General features: G+C 41.8%; 1 protein-coding gene across 3 annotated transcripts in view; it reads left to right on the top strand.

Annotated features, from left to right (window-relative positions):
- LOC135055109 (rap1 GTPase-GDP dissociation stimulator 1-A-like) overlaps nt 1–17325 on the top strand; it is a 222318-nt gene that overhangs the window by 123071 nt on the left and 81922 nt on the right. For all 3 annotated transcript variants that reach the window (XM_063958766.1, XM_063958765.1, XM_063958764.1), the window contains 4 exons: nt 977–1105; nt 8780–8905; nt 12426–12569; nt 14261–14392. In XM_063958766.1, coding sequence (XP_063814836.1) covers nt 977–1105; nt 8780–8905; nt 12426–12569; nt 14261–14392 — 531 coding nt within the window. The remainder of the gene's footprint in view (nt 1–976; nt 1106–8779; nt 8906–12425; nt 12570–14260; nt 14393–17325) is intronic.

Genomic DNA, 17325 nt, shown 5'->3' with positions numbered 1-17325 from the left:
ATTGGATGAAAACGGGCAAATCACATGTGCTTTACTTCCGATCCAATGCACGATTCCATGAGCATCGGATCGGAGCCCCTAGATCAGTGTGCACTAAATATATCTCGGATCCCACAGGCATGGCTGGGATCACATACGATACATCGTATGCAAAAGGACCGCATACGAAGTATCGTATGCGATGCTGCCACCCGGGAAGCTGTCGGGCAAGTTCAAGGGAAATCTTATGCGACTTGAGGGTCCGACATGTCGCTGTAGTGTATGGGGCCCTTTAATAAGAACCTAATTCAGTTTGATTTAATCTTATAACCTGGACTATGAGGTTGCCTTGAGGAATGTGTTTGGGAACACCTGCATCAAGGAATGGGAAACTAATATATGTTAAAAATCCCTGACTCGTGGATCCTGATAATTTTTCGGTCGGAATCAGTGAATCGAGGATTTCTAGCATGTTGGATTTCCATGATCCCTGACATAGGCATCAGCAGAAAATGAACATAAATACAGTAGAAATTAGGAATGAATTAACCTTTTTCCAGCATTGGTAAATACAGCATCACAGCACTGGGTATTTTTTGTTTTTCTTAAAGGGACCCGTCTATAGCAGAGGGGAAGGACTTCCAGTTGATAGAGTTTGGAGAAATATAGTATTTAAGAAAGCGTAGAGGAAGAGAAGCACATTCATAGCAGAATGAGACCATTGTTTAGTATGTAGTGGGGAATAGGCATGTTTTGCAGTTAATGTGAGATTGAGGGCATTTTCTATGGGTGATGTAATAGTCTATCAGTATTTTCTTTAGCGGATACTGCCGTTCAATTAATAGTTCAGTATAACTGTGTCAAATACTATAGTATTGTATACAGTATATTGTAGTACAATCAGCACCTACTTTAAGCACAAATACTATATATATATATATATATATATATATATATATATATATATATACTGTAATAATTTTTATATTTTTTTTAGATGAGCTACAAGAGCAACTGGTCGAGCTTGGTGTACTGACTTCCTTGGTCAGAATATTAACTGATTTCCCAGATAACGATGCGCTGGTGCGAGTGTGTCTCTTGGCCTTGTCCAATCTGGCAGATCTAGGTTAGAATTTTCGCAAAATAGTGTAACTGTCACCATTTCAGTAACAGACTATTATCATAAAGAGTTAACTACATTAAGAAAAATGGACGTATGTTGTTTGTATACTTAATTATATGTAGTAGGTTAACATTTCCTAATGAGAAGATACTAATTGCAAATTGTTAAAATTAATTAAGACTCGTCATTAGTCATGTTGTCAGAATGAAAGAAGAGTAGTCCTGACCAGCTACATTCTAATGAATAAAAAAAGCAAGTAGATAGAACATGGGCCGGATGTAATCACATCCAAGGTGGCTAGAGGTGCGGGTTCCCGGCCAAATTCGGTCATATTTTTAAAGGAGGAAATAATTTTCAAGGCATGCTTTTGCCTTGTAAATGATTGCGGTTTTAAAAAAAAGTCCACATCTTTGGCCAACTCGGACGTCATTACATCCAACCCCATGTCTGCAATTCAGAGGGACAATTAGTGATACAATAGATACATTTGAATGACTTACTGTACCTCAGCTTTGTTGTGACCACCAGACACATCAGAATAATTTTAATAGAAGAAGCATTACTTCTAGGACCCTTGTGAGTGAACGGTGTATTAATCATGGGCCAACCAAATATCATCTGATCAATGGTGGACTTTTGGTTGGAAACAGACCATGGCCCGGAAGAAATGTCCGGAGCTTTGAGATTCCAGCCGAAGTTGTATGTTTTTTTACTGCAGCAAACTTTTACAAGTCAAAACCAACCAGGTTTAGGATGATGCTTCCTCCCCAAAAGCAGTTTGTAGTCAGTCACAACCCTCTTGCTGTTGCGGACCACTCTTGTAGTCGTAGAAGATGAAGATTTTCTACTGTCTACTTTTCCGTGTTGATGTTTTGACCCTGTCAACTTAATGCATGTCAACTATATGTGGTCAACCAAATGCACATTGACCATTTCAGGGTTGAAGTGTGGCGATTATAGCAAGCCCGTGAGGGTATACATTTGTATTGATGGTGGAGACATACTGTAACATGAAATATACCAGATATGGCAAAAATAAAAAAGGGTTGACCATTGTCATGTCGACCTTTTGTCCTGTCGACCATTTGTAATGGACCTAAAGACTATTGATTGTAACATTGTCGATCTAATGATCTACATCTGAATTGCCACAGGTTATCTAAACAAAAACAATAATCAGGTGGATAATTCATGACAACAATGTATCTTTTACAAATAATTATTGTGATAGAAGCACTGGTCAAGTGATAAACAGGTGATATGTTTGCCCCAAATTTCTAGCCTATGTATTTTAAATCCCCAGGAAATGTATGTTTCTACTAAAAAGACTAGATAAGAGTTTGGGCTTTTAGTAAAAGCTGGATAATGGGTCCTAGGAGTGTGCATGTGAGAGAGAAGGGAGTGCTTCATCCACGGAGGCCCATTTTGGGTCTTTAGGCCTTCAGCCCGAGAACTGGCTAATTAGTGCATGCATCTGTAAGAGGCTGAAAAAAACTTTATCAGGGCATGCCTCAGGGTCTCACTACCTGGGGAAATAAGCAGCAGGCATGTTATTAGACACTGATTTATTGAATGTTAAAACTGTGCATATCCCTGTGTTTGTGGTAGAGGCATTAGGTCCTACCACCCTGACAGAGGTAATCTATTATGTTTAGTTAGGTCCCAGATGTACTAGGATTTATTTATATGTTTTGTTTCATATACTACACAATAAAACTAGCCACGGCTGTATCGGACGAAAACCCTGGACTAGTGTGCTGATTTCCTGGCTGCTTTGTGCTTGGCGGTGCTCATCTACCCCAGGAGAGGGCACCCCTACCCTGATCTCCTCACATTATGTATCACTAAAATGTTTTAAAGTTCTGGCGTGATTCCAAGAATTGACAATACATTTAACTTAACATCATGGATTAGTCAGTCACCAGACCACAAGTGAATTGAGCATTTGTTGGCATAGAGCTTATATTAGCCATCCTCTTGGCTTCTAATACCCACAAACAGTTTAGGCAGTGCAGTTCATGTTTCTATCCTTCAAAAAAAAATAGGATCTAGCAATTTAGGGACAAGGACTCACAATTTATTGGTGTTGTTTGGGTGGATCCTGGATACAGCATAAATTGTGCCTATTTTCAAAATGGGGTGCCGAAGTAAACCTTTGAGATCTTGTCTCCAGTAGAAGCAGTTCTGGGGTCAAATTGTGACCATTCAGTGTGGCTGATACAGAGTATGCATCTGTTTGCAGAGTATATCATTATCTTGTGTGTTTAACGCTGTGTTTGCTTCAGGACCAAGCGCATGCAATTATAAACATACACGTTTCAGTAGCATCTCCACTTGTGACTAATGGGCTGTAACTGGGCTGCAAAGGGCTGTTATCATGTACTGTAGGTAAATTTTTCAGCAATAAGAATGTGAATGGAGAGTTAATCAGATATGGTAATGCAGCAGGAGGCGTCTGATATAAGTATACGCTTCCTGCTTTCATTAGCGATCTGTGCTGCATCCTAGGACACAGCATTGGATCACCTGTGACACCATTGGTCAGCTGCGTGATCCATGGGGTTGTGCAAGCAGGCTCCCACAGTTCCTATAAAGAGGCGAGGAAATCTACATGTTCCGACAGAGATCCTGGCTTTGTCACTCCCACTTAACTGACAATTTTTTCCCCCAAAAAAACTCTCAGAAATTGTCAGGGTTTTTCATGAGTGAATTAGGCGTAGAATGTTCATTTAGCCTTATCCAAAATTTTAGTAAAGAAAAAAAATATATATATATTTTTTAAATATTTGTAAAAAATAAATTCTCCCCAAACATTGTAACATTGGTCGGCACCATTGGAAACATCGGACATCGCGGCTTTCATTTTGACAGTCAGAACAGTCGCCAGGTACACAAGGGGGGATCGGGGGAGGTTACTTTACACTTCAACAGCGGCTGCTGTGGTCCGCAGTCGCTGGCTGGGGGGTCCCGCCGTGCTGACTGATCAGTAGTAATTGGCAGCAACGCAGACACTGGGGGAGGGTGCGGGAAGGCAGAGTGACCTTCCGGACAGAGCCGTCCCTAGCCAATATGATGCCCTAGGCAAGATTTTGGCTGGTGCCCCCCAAGCACCACCGCTGGTTCTGCCTCTGACCTTGCACCTCTTTCCCAGCACCAGCACCCCTCATCCATAGCAGTCCATATTTTGGGGTTTGTACCCCCTATATTTTAAATAGGAACATTTGGCGCACAGCCCAAAAAGGGTGTGTTTTTGCTGGCAAGGGACATGGCCACACAATAGTAACCCCAATTCCAATTACGCCACACAGTACTGCAACTTTATTCACATTTGATCATGCGATAGTGTCCATAATTCATATTACATCCCACAGTAGTGTCACTTTACCTTATAAACGTTCCTCCTCACAGTAGAGCCCCTTATTCACATGACATCACACTGAATTGCTCCTTATTCACATTACAACACACTATTGCTCTTTATTCACATTAGACGACACAGTAGTGTCCTTTCTATACGTAACGCTACATAGTAGAGCATCTTATACACATAATGCCACACAGTAATGCCCCTTACACATATGAGACACATTATTAATGTCCTTATAAACATAATGCGCCTTACACATTATGACAACCTTTATTAATGCCCTTTTACACATAATGTCCCTTACACATATGCCGCACATTATTAATACCCTTATACACATGACACACATAGTGCCCCCTACACGTTTGCTGCACATTATTAGTGCCCCTATACACATAATGACACACATACAGTAGTACCCTGTTACACATATGCCGCACATTATTAATGCCCTTATACACATAATGACACACATAGTGCCCCTTACACATATGTTGCACATTATTAATGCATTTTTACATGACACACATAATGCTCATTACACATATTCCGAACACTACTGCACAACCATCCTACTCACATACACACAACACTCACTCTGCCACTAACACTGTTACCTCCTCCTCTGCTTGAATATAGATGTGTCCTCATAAATCTTGCCTCAATGCTAATGTCGGGCATATATTTTTTAATGAAAATGCATCTTATTTGCATTGCTATGTGGCTAGGATGCACAAGCAGCTTCTGCTGATTAAAATGATATGCAGCATGCCTATATACTGTGGGAGACTGTGGCTGTATCTGCATATGAAATGCTACACACAGAATATAGGCATGCCGCATATCATTTTAATCAGCAAAAGCTGCTGATGTCCCTAGGCATATCAAATGCCCTAGGCAATTGCCTAGTTTGCCTATGCCTATGGCCGGCTCTGCTTCCGGACCCTCTGAAAGCGCAGCAGAGGGAAGTCTCTCTTCCCTGTAGCCACACACGCTGTCTACCTGGTCGCATCCTGTGTGACCAGGTCAGATAAAGCACTTGCTGGTGTGGTCACATCTGATGCGACAATGCCAGGCACGAGGTTAACGGAGGCAACATATGTCCATTTTGGGAGACAGCGGCCATAGCCACCCTCTTCCCAACCTCAAACGCCTGCAGACTGACAATCACTCACAACACACAAACATCAGTACTTTGCGCTATGTGCAACAGATCTAACAGGATTTAAATTAGCCCGTAAGTGTGGTCTATGCAGTCTATTCAGAGTTGTGAGTTTGTGTGTGTATAAACAATAACAGGGGTGGTTAAACAATGTTACACAACTTTCATTTTTAATGTAGTGTGTTACAAAGGCCCAAAATCAGGTATTGCATGCCATTTTGCTCTCCATACGTAGTAAGTAATTATGTAAGCATTCTATAGTGGTATGCTTAGCAGTTTCAGAGTAGGCAAAACATAAAGTATGTATGTGTGAGGACTACAGTACTCTAGAAAACTTTGCTCAACCAATTCATTCATTCTTTTCATTAAGTAATGGTTTTGGGTTCAAGATCAATGAACAGAAATCATAAGTAAGAATTTCCATTAGGGACGTCTCCAGACACAACACTGTACGGAACATTGCTTCTGCATACATTTAGAAACACAGTTTAGCAGTTGTGAAATTAGTTATAAGATCACTTCACTTCTTAAATTCCACTTTGACTAACAACAGTATTGTGTGAATTTATTGCAGGATACATGCTTTACTGGAACAGGTTGATATAATTACTTTTATTGATACTGTTTTTACAGTCATTGCATAAACATTTTCACAATAATGCATGATGCATCTATTGATTTACTTTTAAACTATCATCATACTACATTATGTATCTCGTAAATGAGGAACTCATTATAAACGAGCCATATCCTAATGGAATATATTTTTCATTTTGCAATCCATAGTTACACAGAACAATTTACTTACTAATCTAATTTTCCATCCTAAGGCAATAGTTTTACCTTAATGTGCAAACATCACAAAGTTATTTAACATCTCAAAAAACCCGTGCATTTCTAGAGTTCCTACTCAATTTAAAGAGACAATGTGGGAGATGTATCAAACTTTGGAAAGAAATATAAGGTGGGTAGCCAGTTATCCGTGGAAATTTCCCATGGGTTATTTTCAGGTCTAATTGAATACCTCCCATAGAACAAATGAATCATTGTCTGTCATTTTTCAACAAGGCCTGTAAAATGACAGTTTGAAGTTTATTGTAGGTCCGGCGCTACCCGCTCAGCAAAGGGATGCAAAGTTCGGAGGCGCCAGGCTGGAGTGGCGCTCTCTCTGCTCTGCATACCTGCTGCTGCACCTGTCTCCCCTGCTGCTGTGCCTGTCACACTGACAGGCAGTGGCATTGGCAGCTTGAAGCCTGCTTCCTCCTCCCCTGTGACAGCGTTAGTGTTCGCCAAAAAGGGGTGGCGCTATACTGAGGAGGTGGAGCCAATGGGTCCAGACTGCAACAGATCCTACCAGCCAGCCACACAGATTGGAAAGTGGATGGAAAGAGTGAGTGAGAGGAAGAAAGTGTATGTGTGTGTGTGTATATGTATGTATGTATGTATTTATGTATGTGTGTGTGGGGGGATTATATGTATAAGCAGCATTATTACTGGGGGCATTATGTATAAGCAGCGCCTCTACTGGGTGCATTATGTATAAGCAGCACCACTACTGGGGGCATTATGTATAAGTGTCACCACTACTGGTCACCTTATGTATAAGCAGCACCACTACTGGGGGCATTATGTATAAGAGGTGCCACTACTGGAGGTATTATGTATAAGTGGCACCACTACTTGTGGCATTATGTATAAGTGGCACCATGACTGAGGTATTATGTATAAGCGGTGCCACTACTGGGGGAATAATGTATAAGAGTGCCACTACTGGAGGCATTATGTATAATTGGTGCTACTACTGTGGGCATCATGTATATAAGTGGTGCTACTACTGTGGGCATCATGTGTATAAGTTGTTCCACTACTGGGGGCATTATGAGTATTAGTGACACTACTACTGGGGTCAATATGTGCATAAGCAGCACTACTACTGGCGGCACTATGTGTATAAGCAGCACTACTACTGGGGGCAGTATGTGTAAGAAGCAATAGTATGTAAGGTGTAATGTGAATAAGATTGTGCTACTGTGTTGCATAATTTGAAACGGGGGTACTATTGTGTGACTACACCCCTTCCTTGTGAGACCACAACCCTTTTTTCAACGCGCACGCTGTTCCTTTGTAAAGTGTGGGAGGACGCAAATTTATAGTTTGCAGGGAGAGCCGAACACCCTAGCACTGGCCCTGACTGGTTAGTACTTTATCTCTCTCCAAGCACTGATAAATCTTCTCAGTATCACATGAAGTTATTAAACATTAGTGTTAACTGAAAAAGTAAGAATGATGTGTAGGTTTGAAAAAACTTCTCATACACCTTTAAGATGCATGAATAATTATTTGTTGATTTCAAATTAATGCTAAAAAAAATAGCATTTATTTCACAGTTTATAATAAAATCTAGCTCCACGGAATTGATATTTTTAATTTTCCAGGCATCACTGCCAGAACATAAACTTTTTTTTTTTTGTAAACAGGCCATTCTAATCCATGCACCCATGCAATCAGGATAATCAGTATCAATGAAGTGACACATGAAAAAACTCACAATATTGAGACTGTATCTTAGCAGCTCTTTGCCACTGTAGTGCCCAGGGCCGGTTCGAGGGCCCTCGGCGCCCCGGGCAGGGAATGGGGGTGTGGTTTAATACAGGGGGCGTGGTCAGCTACGCCCCCTGTACAGTAGAAGCGCCGCTTAAATGCTGAGCGGTGCGCGATTACGTCATCGCGCACCGCTCAGCAAAGGTCCTCGCCGCGAAGGGAAACTAGACGCTACGCGTCTAGTTCCCTTCACAGGGGACCACAGCCGCAGGAGCCGGAGGACACAGCGGGCAGCGGGGGGCACAGCAGTGGCGGATCTTGCCATGGTGCAGCGCCCTCCGGAAGGCGGCGCCCCGGGCAAAAGTCCTGCTTGCCCGTGGCAAGATCCGCTACTGGTAGTGCCAACTGACAAGGAATGAAATAAAAAAGTCCCATAATGTTAGTTTGCCTTCTAAAGGCCTATGCTTTAGATTCTTTTGAAACATTAGGAAAATGTAAAACTTTTTTTTTAAACACACAAGAGCATTTTATTGGGTTTTGACAGATCTAGAACTCATACAAAGGCAAGAAAGTGGTTAAATTGTGCCTCTTCACTTTTATGTTGCAGAAAGTGCCAAGGAAGCTTTAAGTAAAACCATGGTGGTTGAGCAGCTGGTAAAGCAGCTGAAGAGAGCAGAAAACCATGAAAGAGTTGAGATTATCATTGAGGTCCTCCAGATGCTGGCAGAGAATGGTATGTATGTGTCGCATACATATTCTAATGTAGCAAGCTCTCCAACTCTGAAGTTTGCTGACTGTGTAATGAGTAGAGAAAATCATCTGGCTGAATTGGGTCTAGCAGGAAGCCATGTGCATCAAAACAGAACAGGACGGGATGGATGGGTATACACAAGACTCTTTTTGTGAAGAAAGCAGGATTTTACAGAGGACTGACATTAACTGTTATCTGTTAGAATGCTTTGCTATGTTTTTACCACCAGATGGAATGGAACAATTGCAGTGTGCTCCTAGCTTCTACAGATATATCCATTATTTGCCATTGCATTTACTATGAATGTAAAGGCCCATACAAACTAGAAGACTGGAAAGATGTGAAAGATACATTTGGAAGATGAGCGATTTCCCTTGAACTCCCTGACAAACGATATTGAGTGTATACACTGAGCAATTTTACAAACGATCTGAATGATCTGCCTTGCTGGGATTGAGCTGTATGCATGGACGATTAACAAGCTGCTTCAAATGAGCGCGGGTAGCCACATTGTTTGCTGTGTACACACTAGACGATTTGAATGGTAGATCGTTCAAAACCGTTGTTATCGCTCAAATCGATGGAAAAAATCTCCTAGTATGTATGGGACATAAGTGTCCAGAGCAAGTAAAACAGATAATTTTAATGCAATAGCCCAAACAGGCAGTAAGAATAGCATCATGTAAGAACATACACTTTAAGTAAATAAAGAAATCTGATATTCATCCATAATTAAAATGTCACTCTATTATAGAAAAATAAACATTGTGTGGCCAGCATGTATAATTTCTGGCTACAGAATGGTGATTTAAATGGTAAGAGGACGAAGTTCTGCAAAGTGATACAATGCTCTGCTGAACTAAGCTGAATGTCCTTAAAAAAGTTAATGAAAAAAGAAAGAAAAGAAAATTTCAGTAACATAACTGTAACTGAAATGTATATACAGATGTGTCCTCATGCATCATTGCTGCAGTTGGGCCAAACAGCCCCTCTTGGCATTCAAGATCCCATGAGACTCTGCTAGCGTCAAGCACCTTTTTTGCCAGAACTGCGTCTTATTCACAACATGATGCTGCTAGGACGACACCAGGAGACTGTGCTGATTAATTTGATCGGCAACACTTGTATATCTGTGTGCGACTGATCTCCGAACCTGCTCTGTATACTGTACGAAGTCTCAAAATGTTGCAGTGGCAGCTTTTTTCCAATGCAAGTTCCGTTGTGCTCCGTGTACAGACTTAGGTGTTTATTAAGAAATGACTGCAGATCGCTGCATATGCAGCCAGAACTGTTTTCATCTCTGCACATGCTGAGGACCACCCAGCATGTGTGGGGCCGCCTCCTGATGCGTCCGCAATGTTATTGCGAACGCATCAGATCTAGGGTTGACCACTGTCAGACGGTCATTTTTATCAGAGCGGCTGTGTGTGACGTCACGCAAACCCCCCTGAAAACTGTCCCGCCTTGCCCCCGTTAGTGTTTGTTAGAAACATGAGTTGCAAAGGCAGCATGCTATCCTCACCTCCATCAGACATCTCAATCTGCACAATTCCTTTTCTTATCTGTACCTTACTTTTTTATCACCCACCATTTTGGGGTATCCGGATGATAGTTCAACAGTGTCTAGATAGACAGTTAATAGGTTGAGACTATATGATCGACATGTATTAGGTCCACAAGGCTAAAAAGTAGACAGCTAAAGGCAGATAGTACTTATGGTTGAGCGGTACAAAAAGTCAACATGGCAATGGTCGACACAAGTTTTTTTGGGTTTCACATATTTTTCAACTTTTATTTAATTTACTATCCACATGGACTACAGTTGGGAATTGTCACCTTGTCCAAAGTGTGGCGAGCGAAGCAAGCTTGCGCGGGTACACTTTTACAGTAATTGTGACCACATATGATGAAACACAGAAAAATCCACCAAAAGAACTTCAAAAATGTGTCAACCTTTTTTGTGTCGACCATTTACATGTTGACCTTTTGATCCTGTTGACCTTTCGTACCTATCGACCTTTTCTACACTCTACCAGTATCTGGTCTGTATACCAATGCACCTTAGTATAATGCCCACATGAGCACTTAGGCTCATAAATTGTGTGTAAATCTGGTTTTATTTATTTATTATTACCAGTTATTTATATAGCGCACACATATTCCGCAGCGCTTTACAGAGAATATTTGCCCATTCACATCAGTCCCTGCCCCAGTGGAGCTTACAATCTAGATTCCCTATCACATGTACACTCACACACATTCATGCTAGGGTTAATTTTTGTTGGGAGCCAATTAACCTACCAGTATATTTTTGGGTTGTGGGAGGAAACCGAAGTACCCGGAGGAAACCCACGCAAGTACGGGGAGAATATACAAACTCCCCACAGTTAGGGCCATGGTGGGAATTGAACCCATGACCTCAGTGCTGTGAGGCAGTATTGCTAACCATTACACCATCCGTACAAGCCAGTACCTCCTCAGCCAATTTACCTCACTGCACGTCCATGATTTCCAGTAACCACACATAGTTATACTAGTTTCATTTTAAAAGAAAATTAGACCAAAAGGACCATATGTAGTGCGCACACACCAAAACAAGAGGCCACCTACATCCATTAGGCCTACAGGAACACCAAACAAAATCAGGCTTTTTGGACGTGGAAGGATAAAACCTGGCCTAAGGAGAAGAAAAGAAATTGCAACAATAAAAACCACTTTGTTTCTTAATGAAAAACATTTTAGGCAGTGGTAGAATAGGTTGAACAGAGGCAACCGGGAAGATTAACCCAGATGCTACATCTCCATCTACACCTGTAACTATACCTTTATCCTTTTACTTTCAGAATAGTAAATAGTATAAAAAAAATCATATACCTGCACGATCTAATTTGCCTTCACCATACTGTATATGTTGACAAGGGGCCTGATTCAGAGATGTACGTTCATTCGATGCTAATGCAAATCTCTAATGTTTTAGATCTGAACATTTGCAGGAGCCACACTGAGCATTTACAGTTCTGGGTCTGCAATGTATGCAATGTAGCCTCCAGTGCTCCAAAAGCCGCAGCATGATCGACATACTGCTTCTGTTTGGGGGCTGAATTGGGCAGCGTTCCAGAAAGTGTGGGATTGTCTGTCCTATTGCCGAAGCCAGTGGCTGTGTCCTCAGAAGCAGCTTCAATGGCCCCGGCAGTGTGATTTCACTGGACATCCTGAGTAACTTCAGGGACACTCAGATATCTGATGTTCATGCAGATGATCAGATGCAGCAGACCACAAAAGCCGGCAGTGGGCATCTTATTACTTAAGACACCTTCTGCAGCTTTTACATAATTTCACACAGCCGCTGCATGCAAAGAGGCAGCAACTGTGTCAACAGCATCCAACGGTGAAACAGCCCAGAAGCTGGCAAGCACAGCAATAGCTGTCCTGCACTAAAGTGCTTTATAATGGCTTCATAATGGCTTACTGATCGTGTGCAATTTTATTTTTTACTTATCAGATCCTCTTAAATTACAATTAGTAGATGCCTCTGTTCAGGAGATACTGTGCGACATCCTTCAAAAACTACATGACAGCTCGCAGACAGAAGACATGTGCACACTGAAGTCATCCTCAGACCTTATTGTGTCATTGCTTCTTGGTGGTAAGTTTGGAATTCTCACAGTGAATTGTATATACTACTGTAGTTCTAGCAGACAGCTCCTCAGTGAGAAGAGTTATGAAACAAAAACACACACACTGATAAGTTGAACCATAGTGAAACGAGCCCTGCTTTTCAAGGTTTAATAAAGCCTTGCGTTTATCCTGATCCCTAAGTGGTAACTAGCCGAGCTCTTCTACTGTGTGCTTTTATAAATGGAGCCCTGGCAGACAGCGGATTATTTTCTTTTTCTTTTCTTCCCACATAACACATGTGTATGTCTGAGGCAGGATTGTGCTGATCACTCAGAGCCCCTGTCCCATGGCGTTTATTATGGTTTGCCTTTGCTGCTTGGTGTTAGATAAGTACTAAGAAAAATAGCACAAGAATTCAATAAAATACTAAATAAAAAGCAAAAAGGAAGCCCTGTGGGGTTGGATCTTGTTAAAGCCCAATAAAACTGAAGAAAGTAATCACAGGGATGCTACTACTCATTACATCCCTTGGTTGTGACAGGCAATGTCTACCTCGTGAGAAGTCTTACCATTGAATAGTGTCCCACTGAAAGCAATGAAATATATACTATATATATATATATATATATATATATATATAATTTAACTGTAGCTTTCCATCTATTCCCCTTTCAACTCTTTGGAGCGATCACAGTTTCAAGTTTGTAATTGTTTAACCCAGTCTTCACTCCTCAATGGAGCCGTGCACCCAAAGTGGCGGCAGAACAGTTCTGGTTATTTTCATTCAGAATGACTCCAGAATTACATGGAAATCATATTCTGAGTTACATTATACATTTACTGTATGGGAACAATTAGTTTTTTTCTCTCCATTAAAACCTGGTTCAAAACACAAAAGTATCAAACAATAACTCACTGCTAGATGGGATATTGCTGGTAAGAAACCACGGAGGTGGGAGCAATAATAAGCCACGTTTTATGCAGAAATTTTCCAAGTGATTTATGTCTACACTAGTGCCATCTGCCGCTGCGGGACTCCAGAGGGGTACGTACAATATATGTATAATATATGGGTGCAGGGTGTGCGATGTGGGCCCACCTGGACACTGCACACCTTGCACCAATTATAGAAACGTCTACACGCACAGGAAATATTGAGGAAATCCAAACTTATTCTTAAAGCTTGAATGAAAATGTCTGTATGCTGGGCTCAGAGATGTCCGCCAATACCATCGCAGCTGCGTCTTTGTAGACACGGCTGTGTGAAAATATGCAAATTAAGACACCCACCAGTGGCCTAGCAGATGCGACTGCATACAAAAATGCAGAATTGGTCGCAGGTCAGTTGATTATCGACCATCTGAATAACCATGTGGTCACACAGAAAGGCCACAGGAACTGACAGCAGAGTCATTGTAATTGTGTACGGGATCGCAGTCATAGGCAAAAAAGTCACAACATGCCTGTTTATTAGCCGCCACTCACCATTACCCCTCCAAGTGTTCCCTATCCATCCATCACTGTGCATTTAAATACTTACTGTAACTGCCGCAGCAAGACCATTGAGGCACAATAGTAATTTAGACGCATGCACACGCCACCGATAATCGCTCAACTGCAGAAGCATTGTGTTTGGTTACATCTCTGAGCCAGGTCCTCAGTGCTTGTCCTGCAGCTGCCTTCATCTTTCACATTTATTTATATTTTTATCATTTGCAGATGAGTCGATGCAAAAACTATTTGACAATGGCTGCGGTGTTGTCTACGAAAATATTCCTTTTTGGCTGACCTCTCGGCACACCCTACTTCAGATGACTGGAGCACTAGCCATTGCTAACTTTGCAAGAAATGGTACAGTAGTGTTGCTTTCATATACAGGAATAATGTCCGCACGCCAAGGGTAAAAATAATGGCATTTCCCTACTGTACCATTACCTATAATCTAAGACAGTTTGTTGAAATGGGTTGGGGAAGGATCCCGGACGTCAGAATGCCGGTAGTGGGGCGAGAGCTAGAAAGCCCCTTGATGGCTCGCTGTGCTTACCACGCTGCAGGCTCGGTGGCTTGCCGCACTCGCCACAGGTTCTATTCCCACAGGTTCTATTCCCACCCATGAGTGGAAGTAGCCCTGGCACAGCTGTCGACATTCTCTACGGCCGGGATCCAGGGATCGGTATTCTGCCCGCCGGGATCCCGACCGCCAGGATATTAACTACATCCTGTTGAAATTTAATAGTAAACATATTGGATAGATTTTTAAAGATAACTGAACTAGCTAAACCAATGTACCAGGGCTATTTCTTTAAATACTTTTGAACTTGCTTTACAAAAAAATCACCAAAGAAGGACTGAAAAGTGCTGAAAGATGATACATATTTGCCTGTCTACTCTCCAGGTTCGTTCAGCACGAATGGACACCTGGAAAATTAGGCAACTCTTGGGAGGCCACATGCTGCTGCCCTAGCCTACTCCTGAGTGAAGTGGGCAGTACCAGGTGGCTTTACTAAAAGAAAGAGCATCATAGCCGACAGGAAATTTTCACCAAATATCACACACATGGGGGAAATTCAATTAGCTGGGATAGATTACCGCAGCTAATTGATCCCCCGGGCTATCCAATTAGCCCCAACTGAAGTTATCAGGGATTTTTTTTCACATGCCATAGCGGATTAAAAAAAAAAAAAACCTATAACTTGGGGGTTAACGGGTGCCGTGACCCTGTTAATGCACAGTTCAGTGACCTCCCTGTGCATAAATGCCCGTTAACAAGCTACGTTGACGAGCATTAACAAGGCTATCAGGGCAAAATCGGAAGTACAATTGAATAGTAACACTCGAGGTTACTTCTCGTTTCACCCACGGTAATTTGCCATGGGTAACTGAATTACCACCATATAGAAAATATCTGTATAGATAATCTGTGTTTTACATGGCAGAAAGAAAAAGATAATGGAATATGCCATTCATTTTTATTACTGGCCTGTTACGAAGTGTACTTTCCATGCCCTCTACTCAACCTTCCACTTTGCAATCTAATAGTTCCTTTGGGCACTATGGTTTTCACTTGTAAGTTAAAAAGTAGTGACTGTGAATGAGGCAGGGAGGTGAGCAGTGTCCTAGTTTCTGCTTCTAACCTTCAGAGAATGATGAAGCATTCTACATCACAGCTGATAGATATGTCAGCATCTCTTCTATTGCTCCAAAAGGTTCCCACTTCCATTAGGATATCCCAACTGGACTAAGATTGAGTGTCTGACATCCCTACGCAGAGAAGATTGAAAAGCTTGAATGTGTTAGCACTGGCGGCAATGTTTAAGGCATCGGGGCAGATTAAAAGGATAGTGACAGACAAAAGCAAGAAAAATTGCTAGATCATATATGTACTGTAGTAGAAGAAAAGGGAAATGATGCAGACACACACACTAGAGAGTTGCAATCTCAGTTTTATGATGTATAATTATAGGGAATACTCAGGAGACAAGGTGAGAAGCCAGAGGCTGATAAATTCTCAGCCAAATAATGGTCTCAATGTAATACCTCTTAAAACTATTGGCAAATAATTACAGTGCAGTTAAATATTTGAAAAAAAAGTTTTGGAATATTTACCAACATTTTTAGTTATGTATTTTGACCCTCACTTTAAAAAAAAAATTAGACTGCTAGTAGTTATTTGTGGACAATAAATTGCTATATTTGGCCTGAATATGAGTCGCACTTGATGCGAACACTGCTGACACGTGTTACAAATGGAGGGCCTTATTCAGAAAAGGAGCGGTGCTGCTTCCTGCTGCACAGTTTGCCTGTGACGGCAAGCTGCGCACGCGCAGAGACGCATTACGCCTGCGGGCCTCACACATCCTGGAAGGATGCAGCCACAATGTGATTGACAGCGGTAGGCGTTCACAGGGCGGCGACGTGCCATTGCGGGGGGCGTGGCGGGCCAAATGGGAACATTTTTAGGGCGGCTGCGTGACATCACATGCAGCCGCTCCGATTAAAAAAATGGCGGCGGGTGCTGCCAGGGGTCAACCTTAGTTTAATGTAATTGCTGACGCGTCGCCACACATGTTGGGCAGCCTTGGTCTGTGCTGGGCAGCCTCCAGCATGTAAGGAGATGGACGCAGATCTGAATAAGGTCCGGAGTGCAAATGAAAATATACGTTCAGAATTGTTACGCAATTTCACCAGCCCACACTTCCATACATGAGAATAGCCATCATCAGGGCCGTAACTAGGGGTGTGCAAGTGCAGTGCTGTCTCATAGCGTGCAGGGCCCTGCTGCATGGAGTATTAAGGAAATATGTATGAGGACACATCAGTATGTTCATAATGTCTATACTTAATATGAAGAAACAAGATTATTGACACACAGGTTTTTGATTATTTCTGCCTAACAATAAACTTAGACCTCATCGTAACCCTAAAACTAACACGGAAATGTACTGTCATCCTTTTGGTGTCAACAAGTTAAACGGTCAGCATTATGACCACGTTGACCTAATGTCCGTGTCGATTTGTTGTCTAATTACATTTTATCTATGCTAATGCTATGTGTTTTTAATGAAAAAGAAAAAAGAAAACTCACGTATTTACTAATTGGTGTACAAAGATTATCTTTATAGCACAAAATGGCCCCCCCCCCCAAAAAAAGTGGGACAAACAGGTACTTACCCTAAATACATGCTATACAAGGCACAGAGATCACCACTCATCCTCAGCTTCTTGATATATATAGCAACTACAATTTTATATTGTACTTATATTGTACACTGCCCCCCTCACCA

Source organism: Pseudophryne corroboree, chromosome 3, assembly GCF_028390025.1.
Source record: "Pseudophryne corroboree isolate aPseCor3 chromosome 3, aPseCor3.hap2, whole genome shotgun sequence".
NCBI lineage: Eukaryota > Metazoa > Chordata > Amphibia > Anura > Myobatrachidae > Pseudophryne > Pseudophryne corroboree.
This window is presented reverse-complemented; position numbering and strand designations above follow the sequence as displayed.